The sequence below is a fragment of the Daldinia loculata genome (assembly GCF_022478755.1).
Source record: "Daldinia loculata strain CBS 113971 unplaced genomic scaffold F4817scaffold_54, whole genome shotgun sequence".
Lineage (NCBI taxonomy): Eukaryota > Fungi > Ascomycota > Sordariomycetes > Xylariales > Hypoxylaceae > Daldinia > Daldinia loculata.
The window spans coordinates 23,574-45,925 of record NW_026054908.1 but is presented as its reverse complement, the minus strand read 5'-3'; the positions used below and the strand labels follow the sequence as shown (position 1 = coordinate 45,925).

General features: G+C 47.1%; 1 protein-coding gene across 1 annotated transcript; it reads left to right on the top strand.

Moving 5' to 3' along the window:
* The first annotated feature begins 13,228 nt into the window (after positions 1 to 13,228).
* On the top strand, positions 13,229 to 15,462 carry F4817DRAFT_225326 (DUF1752-domain-containing protein). The gene is made up of 2 exons (XM_049298865.1): positions 13,229 to 13,510; positions 13,579 to 15,462. The coding sequence occupies exons 1-2, from the start codon at positions 13,411 to 13,413 to the stop codon at positions 15,210 to 15,212; spliced, it is 1,734 nt and encodes a 577-aa protein (XP_049155887.1). The 5' UTR covers positions 13,229 to 13,410; the 3' UTR covers positions 15,213 to 15,462.
* Positions 15,463 to 22,352: the final 6,890 nt, after the last annotated feature.

The following is a 22,352-nucleotide window of genomic DNA, read 5'->3' as shown; positions in this document are numbered from 1 at the left end:
CCACGTGGCATCCTCGATGAATTACTTACCTACTCCTATCCTGTGAGGATCAAGATCCAAGCCAGCTGTTCGTTGTTCGTTGCTGTATCATGTACAGCGAGGACCCGGGTTGCATCCCGTCGTCGTCGAGGACCTAGCGGGTTTGATAATAATACTGGCGGGTTACAATTTACAATTTACTATCATGCACGCAATAGGATATACATGATGTACTATGGGTACTCATCAAAAATCGATATGATGTGAGCAAAAACTCCGGAGCCAGCCGGAGAAGCCGTATACACCATATCGACCAATCCGATCCAAGGATTGGGGGAACAACTGATCCTCTCGAATTCACCAGCGGCGCAAGACCCAACATCGATATCGGATTCTAAGATGGCCATTCTTGGCGGGATTTCGCTATCGGCTACAGAGAGGTACATAGGTAACAACCACTTTCACCTAGGTATCGGTTATCATTAAGCTATCAGGTTATCTATGTATTCCTCCAACCCCGTTGAGAGTTGCGGGCGATGACATCATAAACGGCCAGCAATGTTAAATATCATGGAATTTCACTAGATCGACGGCTAATCGCCATTCATAACTACCTGTATTGTCGTCCACCCAGGTGACTCGCTGACGCAATGAAATCTCTTGATACCAAACTTTTTGGACAAAGAGTCTATTCTCGCATTGAGTAAAAATACTGAGATGTCCTGATGAATTGCTACATATGTAATAATATGACCCACCATAAAGGCCGTCCCGTCTCCGTCTGCCCCCGATCTGGGACGTAATCTCGATGAGCATAGCTTAATTCGGACCGGGTCTCATCAGTTGTTCATACCCAAGACAGGTTCGATCTCGAGGAGCATCCCCGGGATTTACATTTGTTAGTGTACTCTAGGTAGGTTGATATGGAATCTGGGGAACGGTGCAAACGGGTTTGCCGCTTCGGGGTCTGAGACTATTTCATCGTTCTAGTGACATAGTGACATTTCTGATTCACCGCTGCGATTTCTGTAATCGGGTATACCTTTCGTCATCGGGGCTGACGCCAGATCCCTTTTGCGCATCCGTCTATCATGAGACACCGAGCCGTTCGAATTGAACGGTGCGGATCGAGATTTAAGGGTGCATGACTGTTAATACTTGCCAGTTGAGTCTTGATGCTTCTTTGTCTGGGAGATAATTGGACAAAGTAGGTAATATATCATAAAAAGATATATATATTAATAGAATAGAATAAAACAATTCGAAAAATAAATAAAAACAATAAAATACGATAAAATAAAATATGGTAATCATTAATAGATATTCCCCAATTGTTGTATTATCTATCGAAATACTTGGTGCGCACGCAATGGTAACGTGAACAACGCCTTATCGGCCATAATATCAGCCATGTTATGAATCGGAAAACAACAACATCATCATCACTTTGCGAGTGAGTGAGAGAGGGAGAGAGAAAGAATGCCTAAACCCCGATAGCCTTGCTCAGCGTCACACTTTCGCATTCCTATGTAGAAGGCGCGCATAGCTTGGCCCGAAGGAGAAATACCCGGAGTTTGTTACCTACTTGCTTGCTCGCTGTTCATTCGGACATTCGTAAGTACGTACACCTTGACTTGGGTAGGAAGGTTAGTAGCAGGTCCTTTTGATTTCCTTGACGTGGGGGTCGTTTTTTCATCGACGTTCACGATCCCTCGAAAAATTCCACACTTGTGCATATAATTCCACATGCATAGATGTAGTTACTTTCCCATCCGTTTCTTCTCGTCATCGTCGTCAGTTCTCACAACTGCCAGCTGGCACTTTGCATTCGCGGGTCAGGCCGCTGACATTCCGGGCGGGAAGACAGGTCACAAGATGCGGTTTTTTGCTGGCCGTCTAACGTAAGACGCCTAATGCGAGCAAGACGATAGGGTAGGGCCCGCACCGAGGCGAGGGTACCGGGGGGCAGGCGGGAGAAAAAAGAATAAAAAATAAAACAAAAATTAAAATAACCCCAACGTCTAAAAGCGTAAGATGGGTTAGATAGATCCAAGATAGATAAAACGGCTCCGCTGCAGAAAAAGGGTCAATACTTGTTAGATCTAGGACTTTGTGGCTTATTCGTATTCCCCGCAGCAAAGTCGATATATGAGGTAGATGGTAGATTAGGTACTTTACGTGTAGGTACATACATGCCTCATATATACGTCCTTTAAAGATGTCGATATCCGCGGCAGCCCAGAGAACGCGCGCCAATGGGGGCGCGAATTCTCGTTGCGCATGACCGACATGGGGCTTTGGATACCCCCGCGCGCGGCGCGATTGCAATTGGGAAGGCAAACTTATTGATCCCCCGTGCTCATTTGTATCGTCCTCACGGAGCCGTTGGCGAGGAGTCACATATGTGAAGGTTAGTTAGTTAGTTAGTTAGAGAACAATGAAATGGCTTTTGAGATATGCAACGTTTCGAATTCCTGGCGAATGTACCCCTAGGCTTACATATGTGTGTATATGTATGAATGGATGGCTGTTATGTGTAAGTAAGTAGATACCCTTTTCGGGGCTGGTCGCGCAAGGGAGGAAGAAAAAAAGGGTGGGTGATCACACTGCCGTACCTGAATCATCGTATGGATCATTGCGAACTCATCACTGGTAATGCTTCCCAAGACCGCCCTGGCGTATCGTGCTGGCCTGTCTCGTGTGGCACACCCCCCCAGGGCCGAAAAGGGAATCTGGAGTTTCCACGACTCGCAACGGCGGGACGGCCAAGGGGAAGGGGGGGGGCTGATCACAAGAAGAGATATCCCCAGGAATGGAAATTCGTCACAGTCGGGTTCCCAATCGGGAGAGAGCGCATGCTTTCTCGACAGCGCTGATTCCAGCATCGGATCCTAGCTGATCCCTTTGGAGCCAAGAGATCGAGAAAAGGGACACGATACGCCGGTATTGTTCGGCGCAATGTCAGCCTCTTCGTATACCCTGTGCCAATTGCATCTCTCTGCGATGGCGACGAGAATGTAGAATATCCGATAAGCGCTGGCGATAGGCGGGGCAAGGAGGGGTGTAAGATATTTTGGGAAAATAGACTGCTCCTGTCACGCCCCCCCCGACCCAGGGGTTGATTGCCGAACAGGGCTGAGAGAGGCGATGCCTATAGGTCGCGACAACTCTATACCGCTCTTACGTGCAGCGCGGGCAGGCAGGAAAGCTACTGTGCCACATGTACAAGTAGGTAAGTCCTTACGAAGCGCATATTGCGGTCGTATAGGAATAGGAGTATGTAATTCACGTATATACTATGTAACTAGTATATACTACGAGTACGTATCTCGTGTGTGACTCTGCGCGGCGACGATTTGATTCGCGAGCGCCGTCACTCAATACTAATTTCTGAATGGTGCAATATATTAATATTAATATTCGATCGAAACACGACAGCTGAGAGGTCGGTCTCACGAAGAATTGATCTGCGGATATTACTTAGACTTACATAATATAGGATCCGAGAGACTAGAAAGGGAGTCGAATCCGAGCTGAAGGTTTATTTTCTTCTATTGTTTTTTTTTTACATTTTAGTTCACCGGTTTGAATTCTTTAGTGACAATGAAAATAGATTCCACGAAACACGGCTAAAAGGACCAAGCACATTCTTAGAAATGCTTAAACGTGACGAAAGCCCCCAAACGTGTCCCGTTGCGGAGAAGCAAGCCACCAACCCGATTTTCCTGGGGAAGATGGTTGGTACCCCGGAATAATATCCTCCTCCAAACCCGCCCGCTCAGCCGACGCTTGGGATGATACCCCTTATAGATTGGTGCAGGTCATGTGAGCATGAGACTTGCGAATTGTAATGATACTTGGCCTCTTCTATTAAGAGCCGAATAATCTCTTAAGAATCTAATAAAAGTGAGCTTACGAACGCAGCGGAGGCACTTTACCGCCAGGCTTCATTCCTAGACTGACTAGTATACGGTCCGATTTCCCAAACTAATTTTTAGTCGATGACATCAATAGCGTGATACGTTCCTGATCTGTCTACTAACCAAACTATAGTACAGAGTAGTTATAGTTAGTACCTGCATTGAAACAACAAAACTTATTCCCGAAATGGGATGGAATGTTATTGCGAGCCTCACTCGCTTAAACAGAAGCAGGGAGAACAAGCTCACATGATACCGAGATCTGCTGGGTCTGGGCTTTCTTTCTCGGGTCTGGGGAAACTGGGGCGCCAGCGCGGCTCCGCACGCCCTCGACTCCTATCATGGATCAAGGTTGACTGAAGATTGACTTGTTTTGGCTCGTCTCCTAAGCGGCTACGCCTTGACCTCGAGCAGTCATGCCATGCTATCTCATATAGGTATGACGACAGCGGTGCAAATTGCATTCGGTATGTTCATGTAAGCCATATGCAGGGTCCAAATTTAAGAGACATTGGAGGCCTTGGCTAGGAATCTTTCTTCATGCGGATGCGGGGAAGCATAGCAGCATTCCAAATCCAGTTCTTTGACATCCGCGGGCGGCCCCAATCTACCGAATTAACCGGCGGCCGTTTCTGTTCGGCTTCACGAGACTTGGACAGGGTCCACTGCCATTGTCAAGTCTCTTCCGAAATCCGGCTTTTGGGCCAGGTTTATCCGTAACGGGCTACCGGAGTTATCATGGGTTAGTGGTAGGACTTTAGATGGGCTCGGTCGCATGGCAGCAGAACCACGTGAAAAATCCTAGCTCCTCTTGGACCTTTTTTTTATTTTTATTTTACGAAGCGTCTATGGTGGAACCCATGGAGCCGCGGTCATGCCGACAGCCAACTTCGGCGCAATTTTCAATCGCCTTATGTTTTTAGCTCGATGCCTAGGTTTTTCCTGCTCTCGGCATGGCATGGCTTGAGCCTTGCGTGTCATGAACAGTCGTGAAAGAGGGGAAACGGGGCCACAAGGTCATTGCGTACGTACATAAAGTACGACGTATGTAATGCAAGCGGGTCATGCTGCTGAGCCGCAAGGCCAGAATTCGACTTGCATTGAATCATGGCCACGCAGCTAATCGATACGAGATGACTCGGTACGAGTATGTACCTATGTAATCCATAATTTTTATCTAATCTATTATGTACACTATATTCCGTACTAGGTACGCATAACACGGATTACGTATAATGAAAAATAGTGGGTAAAAAGTCTAGAAGACCAACAAAACCAGCTTCGGCGCACATGGGTCTAGAATTCCCGACGCTCCATTGATTGACCGTTGCCCAGGATCGCAGCGTTGTATTTTCAGGGTCCATCCCACATTTTCTGCGGCTCTGGATTCCGAGTAGCTCCGAGTAATGGTAGAACTGGTGAGGGGGATCACGCGCGCAAAGCGTTAAAGTCGTCCTCCTCAGCCGAGGGTAACCAATAAGGGCTAGATCGATAGTTGTCAACACGATTAACGCTGTAAGCGTGCATCGTGACAGTTACTATGGTGTTCTTGATAGGCTACTAAAATTTGAAGATCTGCTACCAAGTACATGCGTTTTCGTATTGTAGTTTTCTTTTATAACAGGTACCTATTCCATCGAGACTTACATGTACATAATAAATATGAGGCGTTATTGTATTATTGTCTATGCTTCTTAGCTCACCTTGGTATTCACCGAGAAGGGCCGAGTTTCTGCCGTCCACTTATAATCGCGTCGGGCCTTGATGTGCTCTGATTTGCAGGTCCAACGATAAATAGGTACCCATTAAAAAACGAGCCCGACCTTTCGTAAGCTGAAATGCCCCTGAAATTTGCTCCGCGATGCCTGCGGCAGTACGAATGCGGGTACGCAAGTTGGCTGGATGGGTAGGATCTAAAACCACGAATGTGCGTTCTCGTCACTGAACATTGCGCCATGGAGGCGATATGTTTTCCTTCCTTGGACTTGGACGCGAAACTGTCAGATGTGAAATTTGAATCTCGAATCTGTTGTAACATCACTTATCACTTCTCATGTTCCGCCTGTCGGGCTCGTGCAGCAAGGCGGGGCGGAGAATTGCCCAGAACGGTAGTCCGGTGAGCAAACCAATTTACTCAGCTAGTGTATAGGGATGTTAGTATGTATAATACCAAACGGGACCACATGATAAATCCCTTGCCACGGTGGAAGACGGGAGGCTTTGATATAATGTATGTAAGGTTGACGATGATGATGATTGTGTACGCGGGAGACAAACACTGCGGCTGATAAAATCGAGACAAAGATCGCGGGGACAGCATTAAGACAGCATGAGATAAACCCTGGTCGTGCGTCACTTTAGTCTGGCACACGCCAATCGTTCTTCGAGATGCTGTAAAGGGCAACGCCAAAAGCAACCACAAGTCCCGGGAAGGCGTATTTGACTTACACAGGTTAATAATCAGAATATTTAAAGTGATTACTTTTATTTCTTATTTTTTTTTTTTTAATTGCCCGCAGCTACCTTATACCAAAAAGCACGAACATATGGAACTATCCGCCGGTACAACGGTTAGATCCCGCTGCGGCATCCTCAGCCTATCGTGCATCTCTTTGCATCCCTTTTGACGCTTTACTTCTCGCTTATCTCAAAAGGCGTTCGCTTCCAGGTTTTAGGCCTTGGAGATCGCGAACTATTCTCTGATCTGCTGCAGAGCTTAAGCATCATTGGTGATGATCTTACAAAGTCTATCGTGATACAACATGCAGATAACCCATCGAGTTTCGGGTCACTAAGATCGGATAGAGGCAACAAGTAAAACTCCTGTCGAGCTTCAAGTCCACTCGAGTAGACTCCGAGAATGTGGGAGTCGGCTCTTGAGCCTAACTGGGGAATGCTCTTCCCGTAAAATGCACATCCGGCTTCGATCCAAAGAGACTGCGCGCTGCACTACAATCTCCACACTAGCGTGCCTTTCTGCTGGTGACTGGTATTTAATGATTATCGAAATCGTGACGTATCGTAAACAGCAAAAGAGGCTGACGGCGTGTCTTCCGCTTGGGCGCGAAAGCATTTGGGTACCGGGTCGCTGGGTTTAGTAGCGTACGCATAGGTATCTAGCGGTCTAAGAATTACTACATATCGTATACATATTTGCTTTCCAGGTTTTCAATGCTTGGTGTACCCCGACACGCAAGACATCTCGGGCCAAAGAATGACCAACATCGCGCGGAGGGAGGGAGAGATTACGACAGCCGAAGCGTCAGAGCAATACCCAAGGGCCAATGGCAAAAGTTTCGGGCAGCTGCCGAACGGTATTATTTACGTAGTATTTGATAATATTAGGTACACTATGAAGCAAGCAAGGCTCAGGGCTCGAGTAAGGCTGGTAGGGAAGATTTGCTGGAGACGGCAGTGGAGTTTTTGATACTCTCCGGATAAGTTCCCCGAGAATAAAGAGACGACGTATGTAATTACCTTAAAAATAAATACCATAGGAATGGCTTCAATTGAGCCTGCGCCCTGACGATGTGGGGTACTGATGAAGCTGCTACGTATCATGTTTCTTATGTAACGGGCTTTTTGGCGCTTGTAATTGGCTGCCCCATTATCTGTTTGTAACTCACCTGACTTTCCATAGCACCAGCTAGACGGTAATGGCTGCCCCCGTTCCTGCCCCTCGTCGCAGTGCCCCATTCACCACGTTTTGAGACTCCCATCGCAATTCCCAATTACCAAACCCCGAGTTGGGTCTATTCAAGTTTCTGAAATTGCCGGGTCTTGGCGTATCGTGTTTATGTACCTAAGTTACGACGACTTGGACATGTATGTAAGGGATTGTAAGTGCATTAAGTGCATGACTTATTTAGGTACTTTTCTCCAAGCTAACACCGAAAAGACATCATGAGCGCGAAAAGCATAATGTTTACTCGGCTTCGTTCGCTTTGAAAATCGCATGTGAATGCAGGTACATTACTTAAACAAATTAAATGTTTTACGCAAGAGAATGCGATCATACCTAAGCTCTTTTAGTAAAGTAGTATTAGTCTCACATGTAATTTGCCATTGAAAAAAAATATGAGATAGCATCGAATAAACCGTCATCTCGCCGTTCTGCAGTGATATTTCCGTATTCGGTCAAATATATGCCGACGATGCTTACCTCGTGTAAATGTAATGAATATGCTCCTCATCCCTTGTCACAGCTCATCGCATCCCAGTTCCGGGGAAGTGTGTCCGGCCAGGATTGTCAGCCAGGTCAAGGGGTAAGAAAATGGGGGGAAGAAAGTGGGGGATATTAAGAAACCTTTAAGATTTCCCAAGGCTGGAGTTATCGATTGTTACGATCTGATAACCGATAGACGATTACCTACGACATATTAGATTCTTGGAGTAACCTGGACGGTCTCCCTCGTAAAATGATTATGACGTGATAGCAATAACATGGGGTTGTGTATAATTGTATGTGCGTCGCCGGGTAGGTGGAACTGCAGCTTAAACAAGATGGAAAAAATGGTTATTAAGGAGAGACATGTTCTAGGAAGATGATAGAAGCTTCTAGGAGTGTTGGGGAAGCCTGCTTGAGATATAATTGAAATGTAAACACGTGCACCATGATGGCCAAAATGCATCGCCGAGGAGGACTTCGGGGTTAATTCGCTACAGTAATTTCTAATGTGCGTGGGGGGCTTCAAATCCTTTGGCAGTTTCTATCAGCACCTAATTCGGTGGAAGCCAAGACTGAACCCGTCTGAAGTGCATGTTGGCTTCTTAATCCTCATGTAGGTCTACAACGGCAATGCGCAGATACTCGATGTATGTAATGCACGCCCGTTCATGCAGCTATGGCGCTTCGCTTCCTGCTTGGCCGACGATGTCAACATGACACATTCTTAGCGGGGTACTGCATCGTGGAGTAAACGATAGAGTGGAAATAATATGGTATATATATCAGGTGCATAGCTGTAGATGTATAAAAGCTATATTTTTACTTTCCCTAGGAGTGTACTTAGCCAGGTTTCTCCAACAGCTTCCCGAAGCGTTGGCTCGTCCCTGGATTTTCTTATTGGGGATGTTCTCGCTCGTATCTTGCCCAATTTCGTTCGTAACTTGATGCCCAAATGGCGAATGAAGGTCGACCTCTCAGATAAAATACCACATATCAAAACTAGAAGGGCGGATTCAGGGGTCACGATATTTCTAGAACAGAGGCTCACCCCCAAACCCGTATCCGTGGTCTCGCGATAGTTGCTCTCCTTCTCTTCTAAGCTCCTAAGCTCGGTTCTCTCCCCATGATGAGAAGCTGGTCGGTAGTGCAAGTGGGTCTAATAGAATCTCTGGAAACCTGAGGTTTCGTCGAAGAAACGTGGGATAAATGGTGGTGCATGATAGGTACGCTTCTGGCAAATAGGCCTTGCCGCCTGCCTGATTCAACGTAGCGCGGTCTGTGCATCCCACGTCGCGGATGGGATATCTCGAGATGTCGAGAATACTGGTACACCACCGTAGAAACTTTGCCATGTAAAGTTAGGTAGGTAGCAGTCTAGGCTGGGCATCATTTCTTCTAGAACGTATCACGGTATCACGACTTGCCAACGAACTTCTCAAACTTGCCATTAAGAGATGATCTACTGCGGGATGGGGGTGTCAATGTTCAGTCGCTGGTAAAAGTATACATAGTTACTACGCTTGCAACCCGCATTTACACAATAGTGGTTGGCTTGGCTGATCGTTCGCCGCCGTGCCTGGCATGGAATGTTAGGTCTAGCTGGGATTTCGATCATACATTATAATTATAACATATAACATATAACAGGGGGAGTTGTAATGGTAGAGGAATCACAAGCTCGGTATACGGGACGAAGCTGTTGCCTTTGCCTATTGGAGAGCCTCCAGCGAATCCCCGTTGTCCAACACCGGTGGTCATTGAGAACGACGTGATGATTTGAGATGATTGAAGCGCAACGCAAGATCAGATGATGGCTTTGACGTAACTGACAATGCCATTATTACAATTATATGACCATCCACGTCATGACACGATTGAAACAATGACACGGCCCATTCTCTCTTACATACAATTGTGCCTTGTCGACGTTGACTGAGGCTCGCGTGTTGGTGACGCGCGCGGATGGGCTCGGTGGTAGTTTGAGCGTTTATGCGGTAATAAGTCACGATACAAATTTTGGCGCTCGTCGACGGCGCGCAAATGTGACGGAGTGTTAGTGTTAAGCTTTAGGTGTGATAAGCGACGAATCTACCATCTCGGCGTGGGGTTGCGTTGGCCGATTGGCGGGTATTATTTATTTGTTGGCGCTATGCTGGCGAGGCAATGCACTGAAAATGTAACGAAATGGTCACAGACTGCGTGATATTGATGCCCTAGAGGAGAGCAAATGTGATTCTGAACAATACCCTTGCTAAAAAAGACCTTCGTTGATTTAACTTTTTCATCTCATATTTATCTCATCCCAATTGTTGAAGCGAAGACGGTTAGAGAAGAAAATAAGGTTAGAAGAGGATTAAATCCTATCACCGGTGATCCTTCGGGGTTCACTTATAAGTTAGGTAATTCAGACCTAAATGCTACTTATTTCCGTCTACCTATTGTCACGAATATATCTATACCCATGTGTTTTGAACATCTACGTGATACGTAATCTTAATGGTATTCCTTAGTTATAGCATTGAAGAACAATACAAATGATAGTTATTGCAGATCGCGTGCTAACTTTTACTTACTACAACACGACATACGTATAATTTGAGATCTTTGTACAAGGTGTTACTTCGTATTAGATTGTATCGTACCATCGAACACAAGGCTGCTGTGCTCCCTTATGCTTCTGTGGCAGATTCGTGATCCGGGGCCAGGTTATACACCTGTGGGGGTAACGGGTGCAATTGGAATTCTCGACTGTGGCTAAGAGTTCAGCTGACTCACCGTCCCATTGTTGAAGTTATGCGGAGGTCACTATGGCCGCCACAATATCCCCCCCCCGTACGAGGCAATGTCCTCCGCAGCATCTGCCGTTTGGTACATTCTTGTGGTCGTGAGAATGCCCGAATGGACAGCACATACGTAGCTCACCGGTTTGTCCATGGCACAAGACGAGTGTCTGCCTGATCAAGTTGAGATACCTTCAACCTTCACGGCGGTACTCATGGGTATAGCTACGATACGCAAAAGAGAATGTGAAGAGGTCTAAGCTAGGCCTCATCTTACACCTGTGTTATGTGTTGGCAACTTGCGGTAACGTGCTCGGAGGAGATTGTGTTGTCATTGTCACTAAATCGTTCAAATGACTAGCCACGACAGTCTAAGTCAACCTAAGTCAACAGCCGCACTCAAGCTCGTGGGTGGCTATGACGAGGGGAAACGCGGGGGTGGTCCGTTGACTAAAGAATAACTCAATGAAGTTTCATGTTAGAAGGGCAGTATCACGAGGGCTCTTTGCAAGGCAGTTCTCAACATTCTAGCCGGATCTAGGCAATAAAGGACCCGTCGATCCAAGCAGCGGTCTTTCAGTCAGCACGTGCTTCCGTGTTAGCGATAGCAAGCGGCAATGCTCCAGTGGCCTATCTTGTATCTATTCGATCAGAGCCAACGTCGGCCGAACGAATCGACGGTCATACATTCTGTAACTTCTGCCGATTGCCTAACTTCGCGGACATTGTGGCATTGTCATCACCCCTGTGACCTCCAACGGCCTCAACATCTGGCTGCTAATTAACGCAGCCAAGGATCACGATGCTTGAAATATTACCATATTGAGCACAGGCAGCAAACGAGTGCCAAATAAACCCAATTACCCAACTCAAACCAGATAGTCACGATTGCCTCATCGACCGTCCCTACATAGTACATTTTGCGGGAATATTTATTCATTAGCTAATGTAGCAAATATTCCTAGCGTCAAAAGACCCTCTCTCATACAGCAACCAGGGCTCGTTTGCTCGCTTAGTTTAACAGTTGTACGAATAATGCGAATTTATAATTACCATGCTCTATCCCACGCGAAACATGAATAAGGTAAGTATCACATGGATAGTTTTAGTTGTCGTTAGTCGGCTACAGTTGTACCTAATTGCCATGTTACTTCACAAACACCACACAAGTATAATCCCGCAGTCTATTTTCCAAGATTCTCAGCGGCATTGCTACCAAGAAAGTGATTGGAAAGAGAATAGAAAAATCAAATCATAAGCCGTCATGTGTAGCTCATGATGCACTGGTGTTAGCCTGTCAATACCAGTGCGTGTTAGTTAGACGTTTATGAGGGTCATGGTTGATGTTGATTGCTGAAAGCGTATGGGATGGGCAAGGCGAAATAAAACATGATAAAGTATGTGTCGATAGTATCGATAGTATGGATGTATTTACCATTTCCTACTGTAAGCTTGCACCCATTGGTCGGGTTCACAAATTCGTGACCGCTTTGGAAATTTGGAAACAAGCAGCCGCACAAATGGGTAACATGTGCCTGCCCTGGACAATGAAAATGAACCGCTTGCAGTCCCAGGCAAAAGGGTCTGCTGGTCAGTTGTAGGGAAGAAGATTGAATTGGGAAACTGGACCTATTGACCGCGGGCGGGTTTCCGGGTACTCCAGAGAAGGGCCTTAAGTGCCTCAATAGGCATGTGATACCTAGTTTGGTCTAGATGTTGCGCTAAAGATTTAGCTATGCCTCAATGGGGCAGTATTTTAGATACACTAAAGAGGATATTTCGGGGCGAGTCTGGCCGCTGTGACCCATTTATCGGAGAGGGAAGCGAGAGCCGGTACGTACTGCTCTGGGTATGCCCTGGGTACGTACCACAGTACTGAAAAACAGGTACCTCTGCGCGTGTTGTCAAGGGTTGCTACCGCCCCTGATCCCCTGATCCCAGTTCCGCCGCCACCACCCCCGGAGGACCCAGAGCGAAATAATAGAATACATCGGTACGTATCTACACAGGTACTTTAAATAACAGTACGTACCGGACCCAGTGAGGAGTGGCCTTGCAAGGCCTTGCACACCGCGCCTTCTACCCTCCACCAAACCTACCCACTCCACTCCCTCCTATCAAATACATATGTACAACACCTACCCGCTTCCTTTCTCCCCTTCTTTATGAACCTACACCATGAACCACGAAGAGTTTGATAACTCTTAAGTGTTAATAACGCCGGCGGTCGTAAACATAATCTCGACTAGCATTAATCGACAGCCACAACGACCTCCCACTCCGGCGAGTATCTCATACAGAAGCTACAGAAAGCATAGTACCAGTTTCGGCACCTATATCTCCCTTCTCCCGCCGCCATACTTCGACGAACGCCCGAGATCATTCTCCCGCCAGTATTCTACTTTCGGCGCCGATTATCTTGTTAATCAGCCTCTGGGGAGCTTAAGGAACCGGGTTCTTGACCAATTCGACATTCGCGATCGACTTCGCGAAAACCTAATTCACCATATATCCACTACTTTCTCATAGTCTGCTCCAGCAGCCGAGCAGCCATTTAGACGGCATGCCTTGTAAAGCTGAAGGGCTGGTCCTGACTGTGGACCCGAACGTCATCCACAAGGTTGACACCAACAACCCCCAGAACCTTTTCAGCATGTGGACTGGTAGGTCTTTGATCTAGTAACTGGCTCATGGTATGGGTCTTAGCAGCAGCTTCTAACCAAGATTCTAGTTTTCTCCAGATGTGCAGACTCAGTCGAGCAAGGTCGAAGGTTAGAAAATCTCAGTTGGCGATTATGGAATAGAGAGACCTTCTGCTGCGAAGCTAAGGAATTATCTGCCGCCTCCGCTACCACACTACCGAAAGATATCCCCGCCCAACAGCAAATATCAGACGTCCCTCAACTATCGGGAAGCGTCGATTCCGTCGCCGACGAAGAAGCAATCGATTTCACTACCATTTCTGACCCTATGGAAATTGTCCGCCCTCGAATTGTCCGACAAGACTCTTGTGCTAGCAGCCGAAGTAGGGGCCGTGAGCGCCATATCACCTCGGACCACCTCGAGAAGATGGTAGTTTCTATTATCCAGGAGAAGGAGCCGAACCTAGCACCATTACCCGCCATGAGCTCTCCTTCAGTCGAGTCATTAGATGCCTCTCAATCCTCTTGCTTAGAAGCAGAACAGTCCCCTACGACTCAGATCAGCGAGTCTGAGTGCGAGTCAGTAAATGCACCGTCCTCGCCGCATCCGAAGCCTATAGAGACTCCTGCTACTACCGTCATCCGAGGTTTCTCGCCGTCGCAGATCCCGTCATTCCGTGTATCTCACGAACTCAAGTCAGCTGCGCAAGACCCAATTCCTGAGCCCCAGTCGTCTCCCGCTCCTAAGCCAGTGCAGCTTAAGAAGCAGCCTGCAAAGTTCAAGTTTGGCGACTCCTCCAGCAACGAGTCCTCGCCTCAAAGTGTAGAGGCTCGCAAGGCCATGCCCCCGCCCCCGGCCCCTAAGAGGCCAATGTTCGAGGTTGGTGTCGGATCATCTGGAGAAGACGACAGTCCTTCTCTGAAGAGTGCCATGCACTCTTCTCGACCGAGCTCCATGCTTAACGGTCAGAAGAAGCAGGCCTCGTTTAACAACCACGTTACAATGAGGACGATCCAGACACCTAGCGATCATTCCGACAGCTACATGGACGAAAGTGCTATCGATGACGACGAGGATGATTCTGAGTGGGAAGACTCCATTGAGGAGAGCGGCAAGTCTAGTGTAGATGATGCAGTCACATTCAAGCGGGTACCATCGAAGGCGAACCTTACTTCTCAAAGATCATTGATTAGCCTTATGTTCGCTGGACAGGAGGAACGAGCTAAGGGTCTTAGCAACTACGCGTCGCACTCGACGCCTGCTATTCCCCAACGCGCGCGAGCACTTCAAACCACTTCAAACATGAATATGGTATCCTCTCCCAACGATTCCGATAACGACCTTGAGATGCGCAGAGGTCTACGACCTACGCCACTAAAGCCAATTAACGAAGTCACGAGAACAGGCGCTCAGCCCATCATGGTTAACCCTCAGACCCACTACCACCAAGCCGCGCTATCACCCAGGACAACCCGAAGGAACATGTTAGCCACAGAATTGACAGAGTCGCTACGCCGTCAGCTTCTGTGGGAGCGACAACAAAAGTCGTCTACCGCTAATGCCGTGTTAAAAAGGCGCCATACCTCCCTCGACGTGGCCAACTTGAAGCAGTATCCCGAAAAGGCCTACATGAGCAAGGGTCAAGAAGAGCCCAACTCGACCAGCTGGAACCAATACTTCTCTCGCGAAGACTTTGGCGGCTACCACACCCAGGGTTGGTAATCTAACCCTATCCTACGAACCTCGACAGAATATACCCTCAATCGAGTCGCCAGCATGCACTCGACGGCAGATCACAGGCTGCCTTGTATTTTTTATTTTCTTTTTTTTCTACGAAGCATTGCGATGGTGGTTGCTTTCTACGATACCGATTGCATTGCATGAGGGCCGGCGTTTAATGATGTTGTTTAATCACGAGGCGTCCCATCGCCGATAATCACACACTGCATGGTTAGCCAGTGGGTTGGTCTCGGACCAATCACGGTGTGGCCTCACCGTTACAGCGCATAGGCTGGACTGCTTTACGGCCCGCTCGAGACTTATCGTCGTGTCTATGGCACTCGCCTTTAGTTTTCATGTTTATTTGGCACTAATCGGCGTTGCTACCCGGATGATACCACGGTCCGCATTTGATTTTGCCCTAACGGAAGGGCTGCATTTGCTTTCTACTACTCATAGTGTGTATTTCAAGGAGAATTAGAGGGCGACCTCACGAAGAAGGGATGATGAACCAAAAGCAGGAAAAGGAGGTTGTACTGTACCGCCCGTCGCGGCGAAAAAAGGAGGGAGGTTTGCTAGCTAAAAATTCAAAAGGTGCTGAAGAGAAGCGACCTAGCAAACTAGCCCCAGAGGAAGATAAAATAGCATGCGCCATGAACACAAAAACATAGTAAAAATCTTCCAAGGCCTACAAAATAAAAAGAATAAAACGTGCTCCAACCATTAGATCTCGTCTTCGTCTTCCAATCGCATTAAAGCTCAATTCGCCTATGAAAAGTGAACTTGTATTATTATGTACCTAATTATCATGTAGATATGAGAATGGGTTCATATGACGTGACTGTTAGGAAAGCTTCCAGAAATCTTGATGCTGTCGGGACGTAGTGAATAGCGACACGGTCAGCATGTGAAACCGAAGCGAACGGGAGCATCATTGGTCTCATGGGTGCAAACCTGTGGAGATGGGCAAGTTGGCATCCATATACCCGATCAGGGACGAATTTGTTGACCATACGATTCAGAACCATGGGTAAGAGTACGGGAACATTTCTTGTTCAGCACTCTAAAATGAACACTTTACTAATGCTAGGCGTATGGGTGATACGGGTGCGGCTATATCCGCTATGGTGCTATCGATTTTACTTTTACTTGCTGTAATTCGTGTGCTGTAGAACCCCTCCTTTTCTCTCTCCCTCTCTCCTAGGTAAATTGGGGGGCTCTTCTGGATAACTAATAACTATGTAGAATGGAAGAACAAAACATCTTTCAGCAGACCGATTAAAGACGAATCGGCGTGGATTGCGACAAGGTCTACGGCATCAAACAGATAGCCCCGTCTGTGCCCCATCGTCGCTTGCGATTAACCTTTCTATTATGTAGATGATGCCCTCACCTGTATGTAGCGCCCTGCGCGAGGTGGTCATCCTGCAGTTGGGACCCTGGATCGACGGGTGGAGGATCAACGCTGAACTGCCTCGTTCCTAAATATATATGGGTATGGGTACCTATTATCGACTGCCGCCGCCTTGCTCGAGAGCTTTTCTTTCCAACTTGTCTACCGCCTTACCCGCATTAGGGAACTCGTTCGAACTTTTACGGACTCTATAGGACCCCTTTCCCCCCAAACCCTCAACGTCCCCAGACTTGTTCGAAACTCTCCACTTCGACATGTCTTAGAGTCACAAGAACAGCAGCGTAAGGCTGTGCTGGATAAGATGGCCGTAAGCAGACGATATGGAGTTTTATCGGGATTAGCAGGGCTGGATGTGTGTCGAGAGGTATAGTGCGTTATCGTACGTGGGTATGTGCCTAGGTAGGTAGGTAGGCTGATTACTTGGGACTGCGTCTCGGATGCGCAGCGAGGATATTCCCCTGTCTAGTATGCTGCTTGTTACTGGAGATACCGACTGCATCACTACCTGACTGAATATCGGTGAATTTTCAGCTATCCTTTTTTTTTTTTTTTTTTTTTTTTGAGGCTTCGCGACAAGAGCTCCTAAGGCGAGCTTCTTTAGCTAGCCGGTAGATTTTGGTCACTTGGGATCTTTGCGGGACCGTCGTACATACGCAGCATGTTAGATCCAACAGAATTAACCTCTAGCAGCTTGCCGTCACCTAGACCGCCCAACGCCCTTTTCAACAGAAGTTGCTATTTTGCTCCATTCATATACAGTAGCTAGCTACCTAGCTAAGCTAAGATAAGAACCTATATTATATCTGTAGCTCCGGAATATTAATGGCGTTAACGACGCTCCTGCGGATTACCATGTCCTACCATGCTGTCATGTATGTCGGCAGGCAGGCTTGTCTCCAGCTACATATTGCTATGTATAAATCAAGGAACGACCCTGTCCTGTAACCAACGGCGCAATTGGACGTGAACTCTACCCAAGCTATGTAGAAGCGGGCCTGTGGGAAAAAATAACTAGCGCGCGCGCTTGGCGGTATAGGACGGTAGGGCGGTGAGTTGGCTGTCAAGATCTCTCTCAACACACCTCCAAATTCATACTTGGTGATGGGGTGTTTCGGAATAGCCATGTGCGAGGACACGTTCCGTATATTGAGAAGCATGAAGCTGTCGAGAAGCGGCAGGATGAGGTAGGTGTGCAGTAGCAGCATAGATAATCAGTCAGTATACCCCCTCGGTGGCTATACTAGCTATACTAGCTATACTGACTACCTCATAATGCTGTTGTAAGCAAGGTATGTTGAAGGTTGACTAAGTCCGATAGACATATCTACACATACATACATGTCTACATAACTACAGACCTACATAATGTAATCAACATAGGCACACATACATGTAGTACCGCAGTGTACTACCGCAGCAGGTAGGCATTCTGTCATGTCAGACGGATATCGTCAAGTTGCAGGTTCATCGATAATATCAAGCTCATATCAGATGCCAATAGGATGCACCCCGCGCGGGCGGTAAGCGAATGTAAGTTCTGGCAGACGCGACTCTATTTGGTGGAAAATCACCTTGTGGTTACAAGCTCTTGTCTATATTTAATCCACTACCCGTCGTTATCATCGCGAATATAAATTTATATATATAAATATATATATATATATTCCTATTTTCCTTTTTTTATACTCGTCATTTTTATCATTGGTCCAAAAGGAGGTCATAGGTCTCTCCGCGATTGAGTTGTTTCTCCAGTTCACGCCCCTCCCTTCCCCCCCCTCCATTCGATATACATAGACCACTTACAACATAGGTACATTTACCACTACCGGCTGGGTAGAGGTTAAAGCTAGGTGTACTACGTAAAGAGTATAAGTACCGTAGGAAGAGCAAGTATGTGTATGTGTATGTGTATGTATGTGATGGTACGGTGCATATCTTGGTCTTAGACATTTCAGGACAACAACAAAATAGCCCACTTTCATGCATGACACCTTCACTGGCGATAGGGTTCGATAGGGCTTATCGACCGTTTATCGATGGGGTGGTTGCCAGCACGATGAGTTGGCCTACCACACCCTTCTAGATGTTCGTCGCCCGCGCGCAAATCAGCGCTCGAGAACCGCTGCTCACCGACTTTTCTGCCTGCAGCAAAGCAACGGCGCCTCCCCGCGCGCCTGGTATCAGATGCTCACTGCTGCACCACTGATATAGCTACCTGGAGATCGTGACTAGCCTAGCTCTATTCTCGACATGCGTCTCCTCGTCGTGTTGTATGTTTTTTTTTTTTTTTTTTTGCCCGTTTCTCTGACAAAGAGGGAATAAACAACAACGGCATCACCAAGACTGAATGGTTTTCGGTGCTTCCTCTCGCGGGTCTCTTGCTCCTCCCGATCCAGTATCAGCTACTAGCTTTCACGGGAGCGAAACGTACCCGAAAAGCCTCATCCGCCAGCCATTCAGCAGAAAACATCTCATCCCGATACAAGCTACAAGCTACGAGCTACGAGCTCACCCCTCTCTCTTCACCCCACACGTAAAGAAAAAAAGGGAAGAAAAAAACACCACCACCGACGCTATCTCTCCTAGGACCCGCTATGCTTGGTGCAAGGCCTTCCCGTCGAGCATATGCCAGTCATTGAATTGTGGCGTTGTTTAGGGTTGCCTAATGAATGATATACATACATAGCCGGGTAAGGTAGAGTAGTAGAAATGATGAAATTGGTGTATGTATGTAGCTAGGGGACGTTGATCGGAGAATATCTCGTGACAGCGACAGGCTCTAGACAAGGCAGAGAGTAGTAGTAGCAGCAGTAGCCAGCAATAGTAAAAAAGCTCTTACAGGGTAGGTAATTTCATTGCCGCACTTACATACAGTAGCGCTGCGTCATGGCAGATGTGCGCGCAGAAGAAATAATTCACCAGGGCCAGTGGATTGGATTGGCATTGGCGTTGATACGAGTTGCGGTCGAGTCATCAAGGCGTTATTGCGGGTAGGCCATGTTTTTGGAGAGGCCCGCTGACTTGAATTCCCCCTTAGCAAGTTCTATGCATCAATGCGTTGTCAACCGTAGCTTGTGACGACTTAACAGGGGGATACCTACGCAATACTGAGCCTCTAGGAGTATCGTATCTAATAGCAACTTATTAGCCATAACTAGGTGATAAATATTCTTCGTATTTTTATTATTATTGTTATGATTATTTATTCCTTGGCATATGTATAGGTAGTTAAGGTAGGTAAGTAGGTATGTATACATATATGTGTCTGATCCATACTCGTAGATTAATTCTGAGATGCACTATTTCAAATAGTGATAGCGATAATACTAAGACAAGTAACAATATAATAATAATATTGATCTTCCCCCCTTAGATCATCTACAAAACCGGAGATTTCAAGAGACCTAAAGTCACCTTGTTGAATTCACCCATGCCTTTATCTTCCATACTTGCCCATGTACACAAATTTCTACTCTATCCATCGGTCCTTTTCTTTCTTTGGGATTCCGCTTCGGCACCCATTCGGCTCAATTGAGGATTTGCGGACGGGCTCTGGCGGCCGATCGGGTCTGGCCAACCGAAACTTCCAAGGTTAGATTTAGCCGCCAAGTGATTCGCCACTGCGGAGAGCGGCCCCGCTATCTTCTAGAAGGCTTCTAGCGCTTCTACGGGCTTGCCAGGTACGAGTGTACAGCCTATAAGGCTAGCATGGATGGGGGTGGGAAAAGCTTGGACTAGTTTAGGAATAGCTTAATTCACGTGAGCGGGGCTAGGATGGCGGAGTTGAGAAGCATCAAATCAGAAGCTAGGAAGGGGAGGGGTAGGTACTGCTCTGCTTACATAAAGATGCTGGCTAGCACATGATTTCGACTCCAGAAAGAGACCGAGAAGTTAATCCAATTTCGGTCTACTTCAATTGGGATAGTGGCCCTTTTCCCCTTGTACATATTGTGTTAATAACGCCGAAAGGTACCTATCCAACCTAGCGAGGGGAACGAGAAGAAGGCAAAACAGCAACGGCGTTACACGACACATGTGATTCGAAGGAGGCTGGCAAATAAAGATATACGGTATGTACAGTTGAAGGCAAATATGAGTCTTCAGGCCTCCTTTTTGACTTTTCGAGTCGTTGCTCACATTACGCGTCTCATCCCATGTAGCCGAGGAGGGGGAGGGTTGAAGGGAAGCAAATATGTAAGTTTGCCTCGTCTCTCCCTACCGCGTGCTGTGTGCTGTGTGCTGTGTCAATCTCTAACAAACATACAGTAACTAGTAACTAGACAGAAGCAAATATCACATGTCTAGATACGGATACGGATACCCATACACATACACACATACACACATACATACATATACATATACAATGTACTGCACGCCTGAACCCTGCGGATTCTCTATTCCATTTGTCAAGGAAAATCTTGATGTACCGACCTCCTAAGTCTGGTCTGGGACGAAGCTACGAAGAACCGGAGAGAACTCCAGCGGCGTGGATCGCGTCTAGTTTTACATTTTTCTAACCACGTGGGGCCTAGATGTCAGGACTTCTAAGCTCTAGTTCAAAATCTCGTAAATATACTACACTACTCGTTAGTAGTTACCATACAAGTATGTCTGTCTGTACATATATATCTGTCTAACCTAGATATGTGGTGGTATACATGTGTAAGTACACCCATCCATACATACAGTAACTAGTTCCTCGAAAGTGGAGCGCACCAGATAATTTCGCGGATGCCAAACGTCGTCATCATAGCTCAAAGGAAAAATTCTAACGGAAGGATTCTCTCAAAACCTCCACAATTTCGTTTCCTGTAACAACAAAGGAGAAACGAAAATTTCCACCCCTTACCCTCAACCCCTGCTACTAGGTACTCTACGTAACGTAGCCTCCGAGGCTACATATGTGTAGCGTAACGAAAGAGCCGCTACGGTGCATCGGATGTCAGATGGGAGGAAACGGCAGACCCTCGAGGTAATTCGCCGATCACTCCCAACCCGTACATAGCTAGCTGCCCGCGACGCCGCGACCTGGATCCCTGGTGGCCTGATGCTGGCGCGCGGTGCGGCCTATTACCGTTACGGCGCCGGTGAGCACCCCTATGTATCGGCCCCGAAAACGCGTAACCTGAGGACCCACGAAGCCTGCCGGTAAGGAGGCTATGTAACGTCGGTCTGACAGTGCCAGTAAGGAGTGTCTTTCGGTTGGCCAGGGCCTATTCAATAGTCCTTCGGGCAGAGATCCGGGCCAACGGAATCGGCTACATTATCAATTCTTCGCCCAACATAGCATGATGGTCTCGTGTGAATTACGAGATGGTAAGTATGTATAAGGTATGTGTGAAGAGAACAAATCCCCATTGTATTTGATCTAGGTCTGCCCACAATACCTATCTGTGCATTGGATGTGGCTTGTTCTCTCCGCAAAGTATTGCAACTCAAAGCGAGTGTGACCCCATGGGAATGGTGCTCGGGAAAACTCCAAATAACCTCCCTAAGGAGAATTAAAAAAAGATATTATATTATTTTCTGCCTCCATAAATAATATTATTTTGAATTTACCGAATTTAATTCTTGGCAGTGCGGACCACCCGACCTCAACGTCAGACAGAGTTTTGAGCCGCATTAGAGCAGAGGGTCTAGCTCGAACCGAAACCCTGGGAAGAGAGTAACTAGAGTCTGTCTAGGAAGAGGCTTTGGCTTTGGCTTTGGCTTTCTTTCCCCCAGCC

Bases quoted from the DNA above. Each gene is read 5' to 3' on its own strand.
- F4817DRAFT_225326 (XM_049298865.1), top strand. From the start codon at position 13,411: ATGCCTTGTAAAGCTGAAGGGCTGGTCCTGACTGTGGACCCGAACGTC. The intron at 13,511-13,578 runs GTAGGTCTTTGA...CCAAGATTCTAG, and splicing joins CCTTTTCAGCATGTGGACTG to TTTTCTCCAGATGTGCAGAC.